The 20186-nt window shown below is 41.2% G+C and overlaps 1 protein-coding gene across 1 annotated transcript in view; it reads left to right on the forward strand.

Moving 5' to 3' along the window:
- The window catches only part of LOC134617169 (junctophilin-1-like), a 38001-nt gene extending 19710 nt beyond the window's left edge, over nucleotides 1-18291 (forward strand). Inside the window, exons 3-6 of the mRNA XM_063462365.1 lie at nucleotides 3877-3995; nucleotides 13066-13278; nucleotides 13847-14283; nucleotides 18211-18291. Coding sequence (XP_063318435.1) covers nucleotides 3877-3995; nucleotides 13066-13278; nucleotides 13847-14283; nucleotides 18211-18291 — 850 coding nt within the window. The remainder of the gene's footprint in view (nucleotides 1-3876; nucleotides 3996-13065; nucleotides 13279-13846; nucleotides 14284-18210) is intronic.
- The last annotated feature ends 1895 nt before the right edge of the window (nucleotides 18292-20186 follow it).

Genomic DNA, 20186 nt, shown 5'->3' on the forward strand with positions numbered 1-20186 from the left:
ATTTGTTTTAGAGAATATTTCTTCTATGAAGTCATTAAATACTTAAATTCGAAATGTTCTCAGTTCCAGATCATCATAAACAGAATTCCACTGAGTTATATTGATATTGTTGCCGGATGCAGATGAAGTTCTTTCAGACTGAGCCGTGTGTTGTGTGTCACGTCACATGTGTATTCATACCTCCAGTGTAAGTTGAACCTCAGTATTTGTCCAGCTCCTCCATGTTTCTGATGACCAACACTTTGGCTTGTTCCGGTTCCATTGAGTTTAATGAATACTTTACAGTTGGTGGTCCATGTATTTTGAATTTTTCCCTGTTTCTTCAAGTAGCGTGCTTTCCTGGCGATGTCCGCATTTCTTTTTATCAGATGTTCATTCATGAAGACATCGGATCCTTTCAGTTTCTTCCCTTGTTTTAACAGTGCTGTTTTGTGTTTTCTGTTAGCAAATCTCACAATGATGGCTGGTTTGTCACTGTCATTTTTTCGGGGTAGAGGGTGGCAAGCCTCAGTGTTGTTGTAATCCACTTCCACTCCTTTGGACCGTAGAAAGGGAACCACTTGATGCTCCGTGGAGTTGACATCTTCCTCTCCTGGCCCTCCTACATTGTCAGCGGCGACCGCCCGGGCGTATGACCGGGGTTTGATGCGAAGCCCCGTGATGATGACATCGTTCATCCGGGTGTACTGCTCCAAATCCGCCACTCTGTGCTCCAGGTACGCCAGCCGCCGATCCTTCTCGGCGTTCTGGATGCGGAGAGCCTTAACTTCCTCGACCAGGTCCAGGATGGCTTTCTGCTGCAGTTCGACAGCAGAAATCTCCTCTGTCATAAACTCCAGCGACTTCTTAATATCGTCGCCTTCCTCGGCTGACAGAACTTTTTTCGGGCCCATGCTGAGAGATGCTCTTGTAGCGTTGCCCTGACGACCCGCTAGCTAGTTTGACAATAGCGTCCTTCGTCTAAAATATTCCAGGGAGCGATGATTTAAATTAAGCAGTGTTCACCAAGGTTTGTACTCATATTCCACTGGTTCTGGTCCAAAATCAACAGTAATCAAAGCACCGAAAACTATGAAAAAACTAGTTCAAGAAGCAGTGCGTGCGTGCGTGCGTCAGTTCGACCGGAAGCAGGATGCACATAGAAGTTAGATGGGACCAGTCCCTTCTGAATGGAACCAGTCCCTCCTGAGGGTCCTTGGTAATCAAGACTGTCCAGCCTTCAGTTAGCTGTTCCAGTTGCATCCATTAGCAGCTGGTTCATTTGTTCTGCCAGGTGCTCACTGAATGATGTGCGGGCCTGGTGCTGGCCAACTCATGCTTGAGACTCTTTCTTGGATGTGATGGTCACATCACATGACATGCAGTTTAGAGTGGTTGCTATGGGGTGCTATGGGGTGCTCTATGGGGTGCTAGATCCACTAAACACTGAGCATTGTTGTTGTGTTGCATCCTTCTCCCATATGCTATTCCAGTGTTGCTCCATCTCCAGCCTTGGTGGGACTGCTCTCATATTGTTTCCCTGCCTTATATTAGTGCATCTTTGATGGTTTAGTGGAGAACATCTGGTTTATTCTTATGGCTTCTACTTCTGGTATACCTCTTAAGGCGGTTAGCCAAGACTGTGAATCTTTGTTTGGTGGTTTCTAAGGCCTCAGATATTAGCACCTTGTTGTACTTCTTAGACACTCCGTTCTTCCTCATATCTTTCTGGAGTTTAAATATTTTTCCCTTGATCTCAGCCTCTTTCTGCATGGCGGGTATTGCTACTTGTGGCTGGTCAACTTATAGCCAAGCATCTCAAGGATCACTGTTGCTGTGGTATAGATCAGCTGGTTGGTTTTAGTAATGATCACAGTAGGGATTTTATGTAATGTTGGATTCAAATGTTGCATGACTTTGACCTTCAGATACTAACCCCAAGTTGCTCTCCGATGCATCCATCAGTAGGGATGGGTATTGATAAGATTTTCACGATTCTGATTCCATTTTCGATTCTGTTTAACGATTCGATTCTTTATCGATTCTCTTATTGATTCTTTTTAAAAAAGGAGAACACTAAGGTCGATTAGCTTAGAACTTTGTTTTATAGTTTCTCTTTGAACAAGATAGAAATTTAGGAGTAACATGGCCTTACAAACCCAACAGTGAGATCTTAAGAGATCCACAGCCTACGGCTCTTCAATGGGGTGTCACAGGGTCCCCAGGAAAAAAAATTGTAAATGTAAAACAATAAAATAAATATTCTTCTGTAGCAATAACAAAGTATAACATAAATTATTCTGTAGCAATTACACAAGAATATCCAGTAATGTCCCTGCCTACAATTAAACACATTCACTTACTGAAAATCGGGGGCATCTGCTGTGGCAAATGTGTGCAAGCCTTTTACCACAAACTTAGTCACTGCTCGGTGACATTCGTCTATCCTGGCCTGAAAGGAGACGCTACCGGTAGACTGCAGCGACAACTGCCAGCGACCGCCAGCCAGACTCTGTCTGTCTCATCATGGTCACCTAAATGCACAGTAATGGCAGGTTTTGTAATAAGGCAGATTGCGCTAACATAATATGCACTGTTAGTTGATTATTTACCTGCCGTATTAACGGGAGAGGACGTGCAAACGTTACCGCTGCTGCTGGGTTGAGATTCACGAGTCCAGAGCGGAATTAAAAACACGACATTCATTTAAGGTTATCGCGTGTTTTGTGAGCAAATGCTTTTGCATATTCGTAGTGTTTCCTCCGACTGGAATCGATAAGGGAATCGTTTGCAAAAATGGCAAACAATTCCAAGGTATTGAAACAGTGGGAACCGGTTCTCAACAAGAACCGGTTTTCGATACCCATCCCTATCCATCAGAGTATGCATGTGTGTGAATGCTTAGATAGAATGCACTTAAAGTGTAGAAGAAAGTGCTTGTGTGCATGGCTGTGAATGGGTGAATGTGATCTAAAGTGCTGTGAGTGCTCCAGGAGAGTAGAAAAGCGCTATATAAGAATCAGTCCATTTACTATTTTAAGTCTGAATGGGCTGAATAGTGTCCATTAAAATTGATGCATATTTCTAATCAAATGTGATACCCATGTAACCCTCTACATAATTTTAATGTTTCTTTTTCTATACTGTTCCATTTTAATCACCCTTTGGTTTTTACCTCTTTAGCCAGTTTGACAGAAATACTTTGTTAGAGTGACAGAGACACCACATTCCTCAGTACAGCACCAAGAAAGCTCTGAAGGGTTTATACCCCAACCCTAAGACATCTGGGAAGCCAACATGTGTTAGTTTCCTCATTATTTCATCATTAAGGAGATAAAAGAAGTGAAGTTTATTCCAAGTTTTGAACAAACATCTGATATATTTTCACTGGACCTTTTAATATGAAATCAAAAGAAATGAGTGAAGAGGACTAATATTAGGCAGGAAAAAAAAATAAAATGTACCAATTGGAGAGATAACAAAAACTGTCTGGTCCATTCCTTTAGATAAAATAAAATAAAATAAAATAAAATAAAATAAAATAAATTCAGCAACACTAAAAGGCCTGAAAGACCCCTCAAGGCAACGAAAGTAGATATTTACAAAATCCTTTCCTTGATTAAGAGAAAAACTCTTCAGTTTCTAGCCAAGTCAAAAACACTCAAAGACGAAGACTTATCGTTGTCAAAGTCTACAATTAAGAGAAATGTCCAGCCAACACCAAAGGAGAAAAAAAAACTAAAAGCTGTGCGCGTTACATTTCTTCACAGCTGCCTTGCATATCAATGCTTTAGATGGCAGCCCCATGGAAACTATTGAAACACTTCCAAATAAACCAGACAGAGCACACTATGCTGTGAGTATGTTAGTTACTAATGAGTATATGGATTCTTGCAGGACGTCCCATGCCCGGGTCAAAGCAGAGTGTGCAGATCAGGCTTCACAATCAGCCTGCCAGGATTCTGATATTGCCCGAGCTGTGGCCAGGGAGCTCTCCCCATCGTTCCATCAGCCAGGTACTGTAACACCTGCACATGTTGTAGAGCTACTGCTTGTAAACATGCGATGTTGAACTTCTGTTGTTAGGTTTAATTTGTGACCTTCTGTATGATTGAAATGCCTAAAAGGTTATGAAAGGTTTTAGAACAACTGTTTGAAGGTTGGGTTTGAAACCCTTTGAGGTTGTCTTGGTCCTCATCTATTTTCTTCAAATTTTCCTACCAAGGAGCCAGATCATATTGCAATGTTTTTTTGAAATGGTCTTTAGCAATAGTTCTCCATGCCTTCTGAAGGTTCTTCCAAAGGTTTGGATATCGGCTGCTTTTTCCACAAATTTTCAGTCCAGTCTTTGAACCTGATCATTTTCAGAGGAATGTTTTTTGTTAATATTAACCTGTGAACCATTCAGACAAAAAAAAAAAATGGCGTGAAACAGTGTTGTATCTGCACACATTTTAAATTGTATCTTCAGGCACAAAAAAAACCTATTTTGCTTGTTGATTGTATGATAAATGCCAAATATAACACAGTTTGACAGGCATAAGAGTATTTTTACATCAAAAAGTGATTCCCAAAGAGCCTTTAGTGGAAACCTTGGCATATCTTGGCATGGTGTGTTCTTTAAAAAATTAAGAACCTGGGTGGCTGTGGCTCAGGAGGTAGAGCAGATCATCTACTGATTGAAAGGTTGGTGGTTCAATCCCTGGCTTCCCCTAGTCTGCATGCCAAATATCCTTGGGCAAGATATTAACCCCAAGTTGCTCTCTGGTACATAGTAGTTAGTAGGTAGTTAGTAAGCACTTTAAAGTATAGAAGATAGTGCTTGGGGGAATGTGGCATGTTGTGTAGAGCCCTTTGAGCAGGGGCGGATCTAGAGAAATTTTCTTGGGGTGGCATGAGGGTGGCAAAGAAATCAAATAAGGTGGCAAAATCAAAGCCTCCCCCACCCCACCCCCCCAAAAAACACATGCAGGTGGTTACATATGGTTAAAATATTTGCAAATGCAGTAAGTATACACATTTTTCATATAAATATAGTCTATAACTTAATTATTGTCTGTAGCCCACATAATTACACACTTTAGTTACATAAAACATGTGAGTTTTGTTATGTACTGTATAGCCTGTATATCAAATAAATATGTAGCCCAATAAGTATAAAATCCAGAAAAGCTTCACAACTTGGGGCGGTTCATTTACAAACACAAGTCTAACTTAAGTTTCACACAGTTTTTTGTTAGAAAACAGTCACATTGTTAGAGATTCAATTACACAAAATGTCAGAAATCTGCACTGTCATGAACAAAAATTTAAACCTAATTTTTCATGATTTGTTGGATCAACCCTCTGAGGTCTGAAATACAACCGGCCATTTTTGACTCCTTTTGAGTTTACGTTTGTATTTCACCCTCAAATTGTTTTATTTTATTTTTTCCCCCTTGCCTTGTTTGGTGTCATTCTTTTCCGCTCAACTGAATTTGGTTGTTTTTTTCACTGACATACTGCATTAGTACTACTATTACTATTACTGATCTGAAATCACACAAAGAACTTAAAATCCTAGTTGTATTTTTTACTGTAAAAAAAAAACCCAGACATGTTGAGTAAATGTTTATAACTTGAAATGCAAATATAATTTGTACATTTTGTAAACATTTACAGCTATTTATCTCAAAATGCAGCCAATACACCTGACGTTTTTTTCATTTTGTACAGCCATTTAAAAATATTACTAAAACTAAAATGAGAGAACAATCAGCTGTCGCAATAAGATGCCCCACAAATGATGTGTGCCAGTAAAAAAAAATGTTTGTCCACCAAAAGACAGAGAACAGCACAGGGATAAACCTGCAGGCCTGACAACAGGAGGTGTATCACTCTGCTGGTTTTCTACTTAGTGACAGTGTTTACAAATGTGCCTTTGTGACATTCATTAGTGCCTTCACTGACACACAAAACAACAACTACACAACAGAACAGCTACACAAGATAACACAACACACTAAGTATTCACTCAGTGAAATACTTAGTGTGAAAAACAGTGAAACTTAAACGTCACAAATCTCCCACATCTAAAAACTCTCTCTCTCTCTCTCACTCGCTTGCTCTGTCTCGCTGCCGTTACCGTCACTCCCAAAACTCCCCCCTCTTCTCAAACAACCAAATCCCACATGTTGACTTTTAAAAAAAAAAAAATTGGTCGACATTTTTCCACCAACAGGAAAGAGGTGGCTTTTTTCCCTTTCTTTACTGTTTTCGCGCTGTCCTTAGAAAACGCTTAAAACACACACACACAAAAACGTGACGACAGTATTTAGAAAAAGGCGTGGCTTATATATATTATCATAACTATGGATTTACTGGCCTGTAATTAAAATTTAAAAACTTTGAAGTCCGAACTTTCAATATGGGCTGAGAGACTCAGCGTGGCTGCAGCTTGTTGCTATGTCAGCTTAGATCAGTCGCGTGATTTGGAGGTGCAGCGTCTGTGGACCACAGAGGGTTAATAACACTCACCTTGCTTCCATTTCCAGAGTGTAACATCCAACCACCTGTGTAAAATCCGAAATTCCCATGGTGTTGTTCAAAATGTGCTCTGGCACAATCATAAGCATCGCTTGCTACTGAAAACAAGAAAAAAGCCGGTCCTGCTATGAGCTGAACCATTTGTTAATGGTGGAGGGGGGGAACCGCTATGCAATATATTCAGTTTTAGCATTTATATTCACTGTTGACTGTAACTACGCTCAAACTGTTAATGGCCTGCATTTGTATAGCGCTTTACTCAGTCCCTAGGGACCCCAAAGCGCTTTACACTACATCCAGTCATCCACCCATTGGCAATGGCAAGCTACATTGTAGCCACAGCTGCCCTGGGGCGCACTGACAGAGGCGAGGCTGCCGGACACTGGCACCACCGGGCCCTCTGACCACCACCAGTAGGCAAACATGGGGTTAGTATCTTGCCCAAGGATATTTGGCATGCAGCCAGGAGGCAGCCTGGGATCGAACCACCAACCTTCTGATTAGTGGCTGACCTGCTCTGCCACCTGAGCTACAGCCACCCACTAATGCTATCTTATTTTAATAAACAACACTGTCATATGCAAAACTGGGGTGGCACTTGGGGTGGCAAGGGATCATTTTAGGGTGGCACTTGCCACCCCATGCCACCCTTCTAGATCCGCCCCTGCCTTTGAGTACTCCGGGAGAGTAGAAACTGCTATATAAGAATCAGTCCATTTACCATTTTTAAATAAGACTTAAGACAGTTAGGGCTGGATCAGGTGACCCTGAACACAGCCTTAGTTATGCTGCAATAGGTCTAGGCTGCTGGGGGCTTTGCATGATGCACTTCTTCTTCTTCACTCACCTCTTTTTTATACAGTGTGTTTATACAACAACGATTCAATCATTGGTTTTAATTAATCGTTAGTTATTGTTAATCTCTTTCCGTCTTCCTCCACTCACCCAACCCCTCGTGCCAGATTACCACCCCTCCCTGACCTTAGTGCTGCAGGAGGTTTCTTCCTGTTAAAAGGGTTGTTTTTTTTTTCTTCCTACTGTCGCCAAGTGCTTACTTATAAGGGTTCATCTGATTGTTGATCTTTTCTCTGTATTATTGTAGGGTACCTTACAAAATAAAGCGCCTTGAAGAGACTTAAATTGAAGTGTACAGAGTGCTTTCGGTTCAGCACCCACGTCACTCAGCTCTCTAGCTGACTGCACTAAAACGGAAAAACGCTCATTGGAGAAACTATCATCACCTGCTGGTTAATGTTTTAGTTACACAGGTGGGTTGCACCTGAGACATTTGTTGGTTTTGAAGTCTCTTCGTGTTCAGTGCGTTGTCAAGAATTGCCGAGACTTTGATAGAGGGACAGGCATCAGTCTTTTGGGCAACGGGTGACATGGACTGCTGTGGTACAGGAGAGTGGTGGATAGGCCAGGCACTACCTGTGGGTGACCCCAGAGGAACTAGATAGATCCAGTGTGGTGACTGTGGGTGCTGTTGTTGACCAGGACACCAAGTGGTGGTGATAGTGCTAATTATCACTTGATGTTTTGCTTGTTGCTGGCCTTGCATAGACTGGAATTTCTGCTCAGCTTCATATAGTTCCTCCAGCTTCCTTCTCTGTTATGTATGACTGTGACAGATTCAAAGTTGTATTAGCTTTGGCCTTGCGTTTGCTCACATGAGCCTCAGGAATGGCTAGCCTTTCACAGCTTCGTCCACTCTCACCATCGTAGTGTGGATTGTTTTTGACTTTACCGGGGATATGTGCTGAAATGCAACAACAGGGCCACTTTTTTTCTCCATAACTCGGTGTCCTGATGGAAGTTTCTCCTGAGTCTAAAAAATAACAGTTATCTGAATACTCAAACAGTTATATGCTACATATTGTATACATGGCATTCCTATTTCACTGTAGTCTGTGCCTTACCATTTGGTCATTGCCATTTACTGCAGCATTGAAATATATCGTACATATGCAGTTAACAATAGCCACCAACTTTACTCCTATAAAAATTAATGTCAGATTTGAATAACAATCATGGCTGACATTAAATGTGCATTCCCCATCCAGTTGAGTAGCTTCTAAAATACTGGAAACAGTAGCCGTGGATGCAGTGTCTGAGATGTCGTCATAGGACTAACCAAGGTCCACTGGAGAAACTGTTGATCTTGTCCCAAGTATTTGGTCCAGATGGTGAAACCACGGGAGGTTTTCTGTCTATTCCCATGAGCTTTTATTTTCACAAAGGGCATCCCTTACTTTTATGTAGTGTTGCCTCAGTTTTTTACCTTTGACATGTCAGTGCTCAGTCAGCCGGTCAAACACCCTCTCCTTTACTCACTGATTGCTCAACTTGAACACTTCAGTTGTTTTATGAATTGTTTGTAGGAGCTGACAAATGCAGTCATCTTCCCCAAATATCAATGAGGCAACATACCTTGCTGTTTGCCTACGTAACCCTGTTGATTGTTGGTTAGTTACTGAAGTTTGTGGTTTGTCTACTCTATACAACTACTAAGAGTTTTCAATGACCTCCTTCTAATCGCTGACTCTGGGCGCTCTGCGGTCTTAGTTCTATTAGATTTGACTTCAGCCTTTGACACGGTTGACCATGATATTCTTAGAGGTTAAGGTTAGAACAAGTAGTAGGCCTTAAAGGAAATGTTCTCTCATGGTTTAAATCATATTTTTCTGAGAGGTCGTTCTCTGTCATGATGGGAAAATATTCCTCTTCTTCTGCCCTTTTTCACTGTGGTGTGCCCCAGGGCTCGGTACTGGGTCCTGTGTTGTTCTCTCTGTACATGTTGCCCTTGGGCTCCATTTTTGAAAAACATAATGTCTCTTTTCACTGCTATGCTGATGATATTCAAATCTACCTCCACTTGACTGGGGATGTTTCATCTTCACTACATCCTCTGTTTGATTGTCTGAGGGATGTCAAAGACTGGTTATCACATAACTCTCTTACTTTAAATGAAAAGAAGACAGAAATTATTGTTTTTGATAGAAATATGCCTCTGGGACAACTGACTGGTACACTCGGGCCTGTTGCTAATCACCTCACTGATGCTGCTAGGAATCTTGGAGTTTTCATGGATAGTTCCTTCAAACTAGATAAACAGGTGTCTACTGTGGTAAAAACCAGCTTCCACCAACTACGCCAAATTTCTAAGGCTAAACCTTATATACCACGCAAAGATCTGGAGAAACTCATTCATGCTTTCATCACTTCAAGACTAGATTATTGTAATTCTCTCTACTTGGACCTCCAATCTTCCCTCCTTCAGCGATTGCAGTTGGTCCAAAATGCCGCAGCACGTCTCTTAACCGGCACTAGAAAGTATGATTCCATCACCCCTGTTCTAGCCAACTTACATTGGCTTCCTATTAAATATCGAATTGATTTTCAAATTTTATTGTTTACTTATAAAATCCTAAATAATATGGCACCTGATTACCTAGCTGATCTCCTCTGTCTGTATAGCCCTAAGAGAGCACTAAGATCAACGGGCCAACTGCTCTTAGTGCAACCTAGGTCTCGGCTGAAGACCAGAGGAGGCCGTGCCTTTGCCGTTGCTGCACCCAGGTTATGGAATATTCTTCCTCTTCATATTTGCGCATCAGATTCTATTCAATCTTTTAAATCGCGTCTAAAAACGTATTTGTTTAACCTGGCATTCGAGGCTAATTAGAGTAATTTACATCTGGCTTTGCATTTACATTATGTAATTATTTTATATTTTATATCTGTAATTTATATTTTATATTGTGATTTTTATCTGTATCATGGTTTTACTGGAAAGCACTTTGGTGTACTTCGGTCTTTAAAATGTGCAATATAAATAAATTTTGATTTTTCTTTTGATTGATACATGGGTACGAGAAGGTATTTCACTCAAACTTGCTTCTTGCGCCTGGTAGCTGGTTTGGAACAGGGTCAGATCACATTCACATTATAAATGAACCAAGACCACCTTCTCCAAAGAGTCTCGGTCTGGTTATTTTGGTCCGCATCCAACAAACTGCACCAAAGAGGTAAATGAGTTCAATTTAAGCCAACTAAACACTGCTGGTGTGAAAACAGCCTTAATCTGACTGTCTGACTGCTTCTGCTCAAGATTGTTTTGGTGTTTTTCAGCAACACGTAAGACTTTGAGACATTAAGTATCATTTTCAGGTACAAGTTGTCTAACACCCATTTTTAGATACAGATTGGCTAACCTGCATTACCAAACCACATTACCAAATACCGTTCATTTAGTTTAAGCAGCCTTCAGTATCAATTTGTTTATTTTGACCCATTTGGTATATTACCCCGCATATAATTCTTTCTTGGCTTTTCTTGGCTAGTTTTGGTGATGTACAAAATAAAGTAGAATCATCAGCATAATAAATAATAACAGTGGACCTAAATAACCTAAACACTGTGGTCTATGTTTCATATAACATTTCAAAGCTATGCTATAAAATAATTTTATATTTAATCGCATATTCTCAAATGATATTGCTCAGTGTGTGGAGTATACTAATAGTACAGTAAAGATATGGAGCAAAATAATATTAAAAGAATTTAATCAGCCTCATCTCAGTCTGTTAAGTATAATTATTTATATAATCGAGTATAATTAAGTGATCAAGAATTTCCTTTCCTTGGCAAATCTGATAACAAAGGTGCAATTTTGTCATCTAAATACATAAAGTCGGACTGGCAAAATGAGGCACGACATTCCTGTTATTAACACGTGCATTCGGGGTCGTGTGAACTGCATTATTTTGCATTATTTTAACCAGCCTGTTTAAGTTGCATGTAATCATCACACTAATCCCTGCCTTTCCACAGTACCCTGGCTGTCAGCAGTAGCTCATTAAAACTGTAGGAATGATTTATCTGACACATCTGAATATTGCTATATAATAACGGTGTTCTTATTCTTAACAAAAAAAAGACCTCTGATGTTTAAAATTGGGGTGTTTCATGGAAATTGTCTCTTGGCATGAGTGCTGTTAATGACTACATGTCTTTTACTTTGAATCTCTTGCAAACAGCAGTAATTCTTTTGCCATTTGCCCTTACACAAGGAGTCCTCTGTCTTTTTTATTAGGTCTGAAAATCACTCGAGTCCAAAGTGCATAACCTGTTCATGACAAGTTAAATGAACATCTGTGATAGTCTGCGATTAGAAGGCAGAATCAGTGGATGCTGTACACTAAAACTCATGTTCGAATGTTGCAGCCTTCCCCTACACCAGGGGTGTCCAGCTCCAGGCCTCGATGGCCAGTGTCCTGCAGGTTTTAGATGTGTCCTTGATCCAACACAGCTGATTTAAATGGCTAAATGACCTCCTCAACATGTCGTGAAGTTCTCCAGAGGCCTGGTAATGAACTAATCATTTGATTCAGGTGTGTTGACACAGGGTGAGATCTAAAATCTGCAGGACACCAGCCCTTGACACCCCTGCCCTACACAAAGCAAGCCCAGGGAGAAAGGTGTTAGTGGGCTTTGATTGCAGCAGAGAAGGGAAACCAGCATCTCAGAGCAGAGACTGGCCTCATCCCACTCGCTGGGCGGCCGCGTCTCTCAGTCTCCTCCAGCCATGCTGCTTGTGGTTCTCTGCCAGCATGACTACCGCCTCCAGGCTCGCTGGTTGAGGGCAGTGGACCCATTGCGCTGTCTCCCCAGGGAGCCCTTCCACGAATTGTTCAAGGTCCACCAGCTCAAGCTGCCACGCTTCCCCCTCTGATGCCCCGGGCTGCAGCCACCGCATCATAGAACCGCTGGGCCCATGAACTGCTGGGTGAAGGGCTGGTCCTCTGCTGACATTGCGCTTTTCCAGAATTGCCAGCGGTCCAGCATGGCCCAGCAGATGTTGGGAAAGCACCGCGATGCCAGCAGCAAGCTCAGGGCCACCATCTAAGCCTCCCTTGATAGCAGCAGCAACCACTCGTCCATAGGCCACTGACACCCCTCCGCTGTGGCCTGGAGCGTCTTCAGTTTCCCCTTATGCACCACCACGTACTGTTTGTGCATGGCTGTGAGCTCTGCCACCATCTGACCCAGCAGCTGGGCCAGCTGTACAGGCTATGGATCTGACATGCGTCCTGGGTTTTCGGGACAACTGTGATAGACAGACCCAGTAAACAGCGTTTTCAGGTAAGTGACCATTTATTTAAAGAGTTTTTTGAGTTTCGTTGTGGCAGCTTTCCAGCTGACATGTCTCAGCTTGGCAATGACAACCCTCTGCCAGGTCCCTGTGTCAGTAAAAAGGAGGAGCCTGATTAGCAGACTGGCCCCAGCTGCACTGCCAGCCTCTCTGGCACTGTGCTCTGAGCCCGCTGTGCCACCCCTCTTCTGCAGCGGAGCCACAGTCCACACCTCCACCACAGTGGTGTTAATACATGGTGTCCAAATTGTAACTGTTCCAACTGTAATTATTTTTTGGTTTTTTAGGGGTTTTTTTAAGGCAGCTGTGTCCGATCTGACACGTCTTTCAAACTAAGTGTAGAGAACAAAAAGTCTTGTGTGTGTGTCTGTGTGTGTGTGTGTGTGTCTGTGTGTGTGTGTTTCTAGGACCTGACTACACACTGCAGAAGTACAGTGACTCACAAGATGTAACGGAGATGCCCAGAGAGGAGACAAAAGAGAAATCTCTTTCAGGGAGCCCACATTTCTACAGGAAAGGCACAACACCAACCCAGTCTCCATCTGCGAGCCCAGGTCCCAGCCCTAGTCCTTCACCTGCTGCTGCTAAAAAGGCTCCAACAGCAGAGGCTTTGACAGCAGGTAAGCGACTTTATTGAATGTTTGTCTATCAGATATTAGCTGTAGTAGTAATACAGCTAATTTCTACATATTTACTGCAACAGGAGGTTTCCCAACAGTCTGGAGGAAGTTCTCCTGAAAGCTGTCAAAGGAGTTTGCAAAGAAAAGCGTCTGGACTTCTTTGAGTTGCTTGAAATCAAGCAACTCAAAGAAGTCCAGACGCTTTCCTTTGCAAACTCCTTTGACTACGATGAACTGGATGACTGAGAACCTTCACAGACATTTTTCTCCTGAAAGCTGTTATTTTTTCTTTGACTCTGTAGTTCATCTCATCCTGAACCATCTGTGTTTGGCGGGTTTAGGTTGGATTAGGTTATAGAGACTCATGGTTTGCCAATTAGGAAGCTGGAAGGCCTTTTGGCTTATTGTCTTACTGAAAATTAACAGCATCCCACAGATACTGTGAAGCTGAACTGAAAACTTGAAATTCTACCTCCAGAGCTCAAGTTGCCTGAACCAGTATATTGTATACGCATTAGTCATTTGGTTAACTGTGGTTTTCAACACTCCTGTCTTTTTTATTGTACAGGCATAACAAAAGCAGCGTCAAAACTTTCTCTGAGACAGCAAGTAAGGCAACAAGAGGCTTCTCCCGCAGTCAAACCGTCTGTTACCACAACAGTCAGCAGTTACTCAAGCAATGGACAGATTCACTCCCAGTACCATGGTTACCATGTTAAAGCAAATCTGAAGATTCAACCCCCTGAAGAACCAGTTGGTGTAGTGGATGATCTTCACCCATCTGACCCTGTACACTTGCTGCCATCACCTGTCAAACAAATTCAACCACCAGCACCAAAACCCCTGCCAGCCCCTATCCCTTCACAAGTTCCAGCAAAAGATGGCACCAAAGCACAAGAGCCTCCCAAGGAATCACAAAAAAAGGAATCAAGCAAATCAAGGAGCCTTGCAGAAACCAAGAAAACCAGTATGGAAATAGATCCTGAAATTGTAGAGGACAAATCGGTGAGTTGAGTTACCACACATATTTTTATAATATAGTATTCTAACAGTCAGGGAGAGTCGAACGCACAGTGCTGACAGTGTTATTTCCGATATTCTGGTGAGTGTGCGTGTTCAGATTGTACTGACATAACTTACTTTCTATACTTACTTACTATACTTTCTAGAATTTCCCACAAACGTTACAATACCTATAATCCTAACATGGATATATGTCCAGAATTAGGGCTGTTGCCATATCATGGTGCCCACGATAATACCACAATACATTTTTACCTCATATAAAAGTGCCATATTTTGATATTAATGATATAAAAATGCTATACATTTACATTCCCTAGCACGCACACACAGACAGACATGTTTAGCAGTGAGGGCCACATGTCAGCCTTCAGTGGGATCTGATTATTTAAGACCTTGTATGTGAGGAGCAGGATTTTGAATTCTGGATTTAACAGGAAGCCAATGAAGGGAAGCCAATACAGGAGAAATCTGCTCTCTCTTTCTAGTCCCTGTCAGGACTCTTGCTGCAGCATTTTGGATTAACTGAAGACTTTTCAGCGAGTTTTTAGGACTTCCTGATGATAATGAATTACAGTAGTCCAGCCTGGAAGTAATAAATGCATGAACTAGTTTTTCAGCGTCACTCTGAGACAGGATATTTCTAACTTTAGAGATGTTGCACAAATGGAAGAAAGCAGTCTTACATATTTGTTTAATATGTGCATTGAAGGACATGTCCTGGTCAAAAATGACTCCAAGGTTCCTCACAGCATTACTGGAGGCCAAGGTAATGCCATCCAGAGTAAGAATCTGCTTAGATACCATATTTCTAAGATTTTCAGGGCCGAGTACAATAACCTCAGTTTGATCTGAATTAAGAAGCAGAAAGTTAGCGGCCATCCAGGTCTTTATGTCTTTAAGACATTCCTGCAGTTTAACTAATTGGTGTGTGTTACCTGGCTTCATGGACAGATAGAGCTGGGTGTCATCTGCATAGCAGTGTAAATGTATGCTATGTCTTCTAATGATGCTGCCTAAGGGAAGCATGTATAATGTAAACAGAATTGGTCCTAGCACTGAACCCTGTGGAACTCCATAATTAACCTCAGTGTGTGAAGAGGACTCTCCATTTACATGAACAAATTGGAGTCTATTAGATAGATATGATACAAACCACTGCAGTGCAGTACCTGTAATACCTACAGCATGTTCTAATCGCTCTAATAGGATATTATGGTCGACAGTATCGAACGCTGCACTGAGGTCTAGCAGGACAAGCACAGAGATGAGTCCACTGTCAGAGGCCATAAGAAGATCATTTCCAAGGTGCATATGTGATATTGAAGAGCAACTAATTGATGTGCTGAAGGACAAACTTTTTGCCTTACAAGTGGATGAGGCTACAGACGGCAATAAAGCCTGTTTGTTAATTGCTTATGTGCGCTTTGTCATGTCAGAGTCTCTGTGTGAGGATTTGCTGTTTTGGAAGTAGGCCCCGAGTACAGCGACACGAGTCTTTGAGCTCAGAGAAGAAATTCGGATGTTTTTACAGGAGGAAGGCATGCATGAAGTTGCAAGCAAGTTTAATGATGAAGATTTTTTTAATTGTATTTGTAAAAAAGCCTATTTCTATGGAAGAAAGTGAAAAACATATTTTCTGTCATTTCATTGTTTATTGCTTTATTACCTTGTGTAGTATGAACGGCTATACGGCAGGTTTTTATCCATAGGAAATGCTGTAAAACTTATGAAAATCCAGTTAAAAGTCCAAAGTTACTGTTTGTGCTTGTTTGCGGTGAGCAGCAGATCAAACAAGTTAACAATTATAAATGGTTTCAAACACACATCCAGGCCTGTGAGACTCATTTAGACACTCAGACACTGAGCCGTGGTTCTCTGGTACATGCAGACATTTCTGCATACACTTTGTATATTTTATGTAATATTCAATAATGAACTGTAAATTTAGACTTTTTCAAGGAAGCATTTTTTTATTCAGTGTTTTCATTTTTTAATGAATTTACTCCTACTGGGGAGAACACACATGAGGTTTAAGGCCTGGACAATGATGAAACCTGGAAAATGGTTGCAAATAAATATGGGTATCACTTTAGGCAGCTCCTAATTTTATAGATTCGACACTCATCTTTGCAGTCTCTAATATCATTTCTGCTTGTTTTTCACTTTTTCCCTACGCGATTGCATTTAATTCCTGCTCCCCCGTCTCTTTCTGTAGCTAGCCTGTATCACTACACTAGCTCTGTTAAAATCGTCTGCTCCCCTCCCTATGATTACAGTCAGTCTTGTGATTTGCTGCATGGTGTGCCCATCAAAATAAAGTCTTTCCTACATGGATTCTCAGCAGGGTTGAAGATTCAGTTGCCACATACCGACAGGCCATTAATATTGACATATGAAATTATATCGTGGGCCGGATGTGGCCTTCAGACCGTTTAGGAGCAGTGCTCTCTCACACAGGGTTTAGGGGGGTGGGGTGCTGCTGACTTCAACTGTGGATATAGTCGGACAGCAGGAAGAATGCTTTGAGGACCTGCTTCTGTAGAGGACACAGAGTGTGTGGATGAGGGGCACGATCTGCCTGTCACCAGGGGCAAGGTCAACAAAGCAGTTAAACAACTACTTGGTAGCAGCAGGGCCTCTGGGGTGGATGAGTTGCTCTGACTTCCTTAAGGCTCTTGTTGTTCTAGGTCTGTCTTGAAGATCTGGCAAGGTGCTTCTGGATTGGTAGAGTGGGGTGGTGGTTCCCATCTTTAAGAAGAGTTTCTGGAAGGTTGGGTCCAGTTATAGGGGGATCACACTACTCAGCTTCCCTGGGAAGACAGACTGTACCAGGGTACTGGAAAGGAAACTTTATCTGTTAATCAAATCTCAGATTGAGGACTGTTGCAAGAGCTACAGTTGTACACTGCCAGCAGTCAGTGTTGGACTTATTCACAGTAAGTGTTGGACTCGGTCAGGACTTCGTCACCAATTCTGCTCATTATTTTTATGAACAGACATTTTAGGCATAGCCTCGTGCCTGAAGGCTTCCAGTCTGGTGGCTTCAGAATCTCACCTCTGCTTTTTGCAGATGATGTGGTTCTGTTGGCTTCAGTAGGTGGTGGCCTGTTTGACGAGTATTTGTCTTGCAAAATTTAAATAAAAATTTGCAGTTCAGATTTATTAACAAAGTTCATAAATGGTATAATAAAGGTCGTATGCAAACAAGCAAAAAAGAAAAGAACAACACACACACACACACACACACAGGGTGATAGGAGTTTCTACAAGAGGAAAAGGTGATGAAGAAATGACATTTATAGATGATACTGTAAAGTGTGTGGCTGTATCAAAATGCTAAGCACCAAAAGGATTATAAGAAGATGACAAACAAATGTTACCAAAGACCTTCTACAGAAGAAGAAAGTGGAAACTCTGACAGCTGTCTTGGACAACTACTATTTTCTGTTGCCGTCTCCCTGTACAACTCCTCCATCTAATACACTGTAAACACTGCAATAGTTACACACTGTTGCACACGCTCTGTAGTAAAAAGTTCACAGGTTAGAATTAAATGTCAATCATATATATTTCGCCTCTGTAATACTCTTCATATTTATAATTGAGCGATTTGTGCTAGCTCTTAAATTTGTAAACTCTGTAACATATTGTATTATTTAAATAGTTTAGACTGTTACTGTTACTGTCTTTGGGCAACTGTAACCCACATAATTTCCTGAGGGATTAATAAAGTATTCTGATCTCCACTGAACTGAATTCAAGAGGATATCTTTACTAGTTTCCACTACATACTGTATGCTGTCAGTGGGGCCCACTGCTTGTCTTGTTGATTTTGATAGTGTCAGTAATCATAATGTTGCAAAATAAATGAAATAACTTCAAGAGCTTTCTTGTGTGTCTCCACAGGGCCCTAACTCCATCTTGGTGGTTCTTGTGATGCTGTTGAATGTAGGTCTAGCAATCATTTTTGTCCATTTCCTCACCTGACCAAATCTGGTAAGAATTTGCAGCTGTATGAGTATTTCAGAACTGAAACTGGTTTGCTGTTGTGTTTATCATGCACTCAGGAAAGATTGGTCATTTAAAATACAGCATCAATATAAACTGTATGTAAAAACAGAAGTGCAGTGATCTGCAAACCTATAATTTATTCACAACAGAAAACAGAAAGAGTAGCAAATGTTTACAATAAGACAATGCACCCCTTTAAGAAAATATTACTTTATAAAAAAGTTAAGATGGTGGCAATAAAAGACTGGAAACTGTAAGTGGTACTAAAAAGAGGAACATTTTACTAATACATACTAATTAATATCATTTTGCAAGTAATCAAAAAGGAGTTATCTTTAAAATCCTTCTATTACTTTATACAGGTCCCAGTGGTTTTCCCTGCTTTGTCCCCTATCAGGTCATCAGGTGCACATCTTTAAACTGTTCCCAGAATTAGATCCGAGTGTGGTGAGGGTGCTTTGAGTTACTGTGGTCCTTGTTTTTGGAACATGAGTCCCTCTTTAGTCCAGACATGTTTTCCAAGAACGATCTAAAGAAGGACCATCTTGCTTTGCTACCTGTGCTCAGTTCAAAAGTCTGCATATCTGATGCTATGGGATGCATTAGTGCTGATGGAATTGGCAACGCCACCATCAGTGCTAAAAGTGTTTGATATGTGGTTCCAGCTAGATGACGTCTGAAGTTCTTGCACATTTTTAATTTGTTGGTGTAAACATGATATTTTCTGTTGTGAATAAAATATGGCTTTATAATATTTGCAAATTATTGCATTGCATTTTATACATTTTTAGATTAAAGGGTTATCAGTCCGAGTCAAACATGGCTGCTGATTACATTCAAAACTGTATTCACTCCACTGACATGACTGTTGTATCATTAACACATTTTTGTTCTATCCTTGCATTGCACCTTCACAATGGTACGGTTCTACAGTTCTGCTGTGGTCATTCTTCTGTTTTCAGTTAGCCTACAACGTTTGTACTCCAATTAGCAAAACTGACCCCTGGACCTGGTGTGAATATATGTTTGGCAGTGACGGATGCACAGGACACGATGGAGTATCCATGGAGACTCCATCCTTGCCTCATCCTCTGATGAAAGGACTACGAGGAAGAGAGAAATGAATAATTCAGTAATTTTTTCTAATCATTGCATTTTTTCAGGTTTCAGTGTATTGCACAGCAAGTGTTACTGTGATGCTGTGGAAAGCCAAGTGAATAACTGGAACTGAGTGCCTAAGTAGACTGAGTGAAAGTGAAGCTTAGTTGGTTGTTTAAAGGGTTTACGCTGCTTTGCTTGCTTCTTGGCCCACAATCATGACCTATAAACTTTAGGCCAAGGAGGTCTTGATCAATCATCCAGGTAAGTAAATCCATCTGGATGCAGCATAATTACGTGATTACGCTACATCCAGATGAACAGAATCAACCTTTTGGGGTTTAGGCTAAGGATCTTTAAGATGTGGGGTAAAAAATCCTGACAGTCCTGTATTTCTGACACACAAGAGCAAACTATATTAGTATCAGCTGGAGTATTCAGAATTGTGAGGGCAGCTTTGGATATTATTAATTTCATGAACTGTTTGTAAATGAACTGTAGTATCCAGATGGTTCATAACGAAAGGAGACTTTACCAGGTGTTGCTTTGTTATGTGCTTTTAATAAACTAATAGGTGTTGGTAGAAATAATTAATTGTTCATGTGAAAGTTGTGAGAATGATTCTGATTTATAGACAGAGCTTTCTTTTCTTTTGTGGCTTAATTTGGAAACCTTAATTCAAGTACACATGATAGCATTCAGTTAAAGGAAGTCGTTTGTCTCGCCAGCCAGACAGACATAAAAACTGCAAACATCACAAAGCTTTGCTGGTA

This window comes from Pelmatolapia mariae, linkage group LG18, assembly GCF_036321145.2.
Source record: "Pelmatolapia mariae isolate MD_Pm_ZW linkage group LG18, Pm_UMD_F_2, whole genome shotgun sequence".
Taxonomy (NCBI): domain Eukaryota; kingdom Metazoa; phylum Chordata; class Actinopteri; order Cichliformes; family Cichlidae; genus Pelmatolapia; species Pelmatolapia mariae.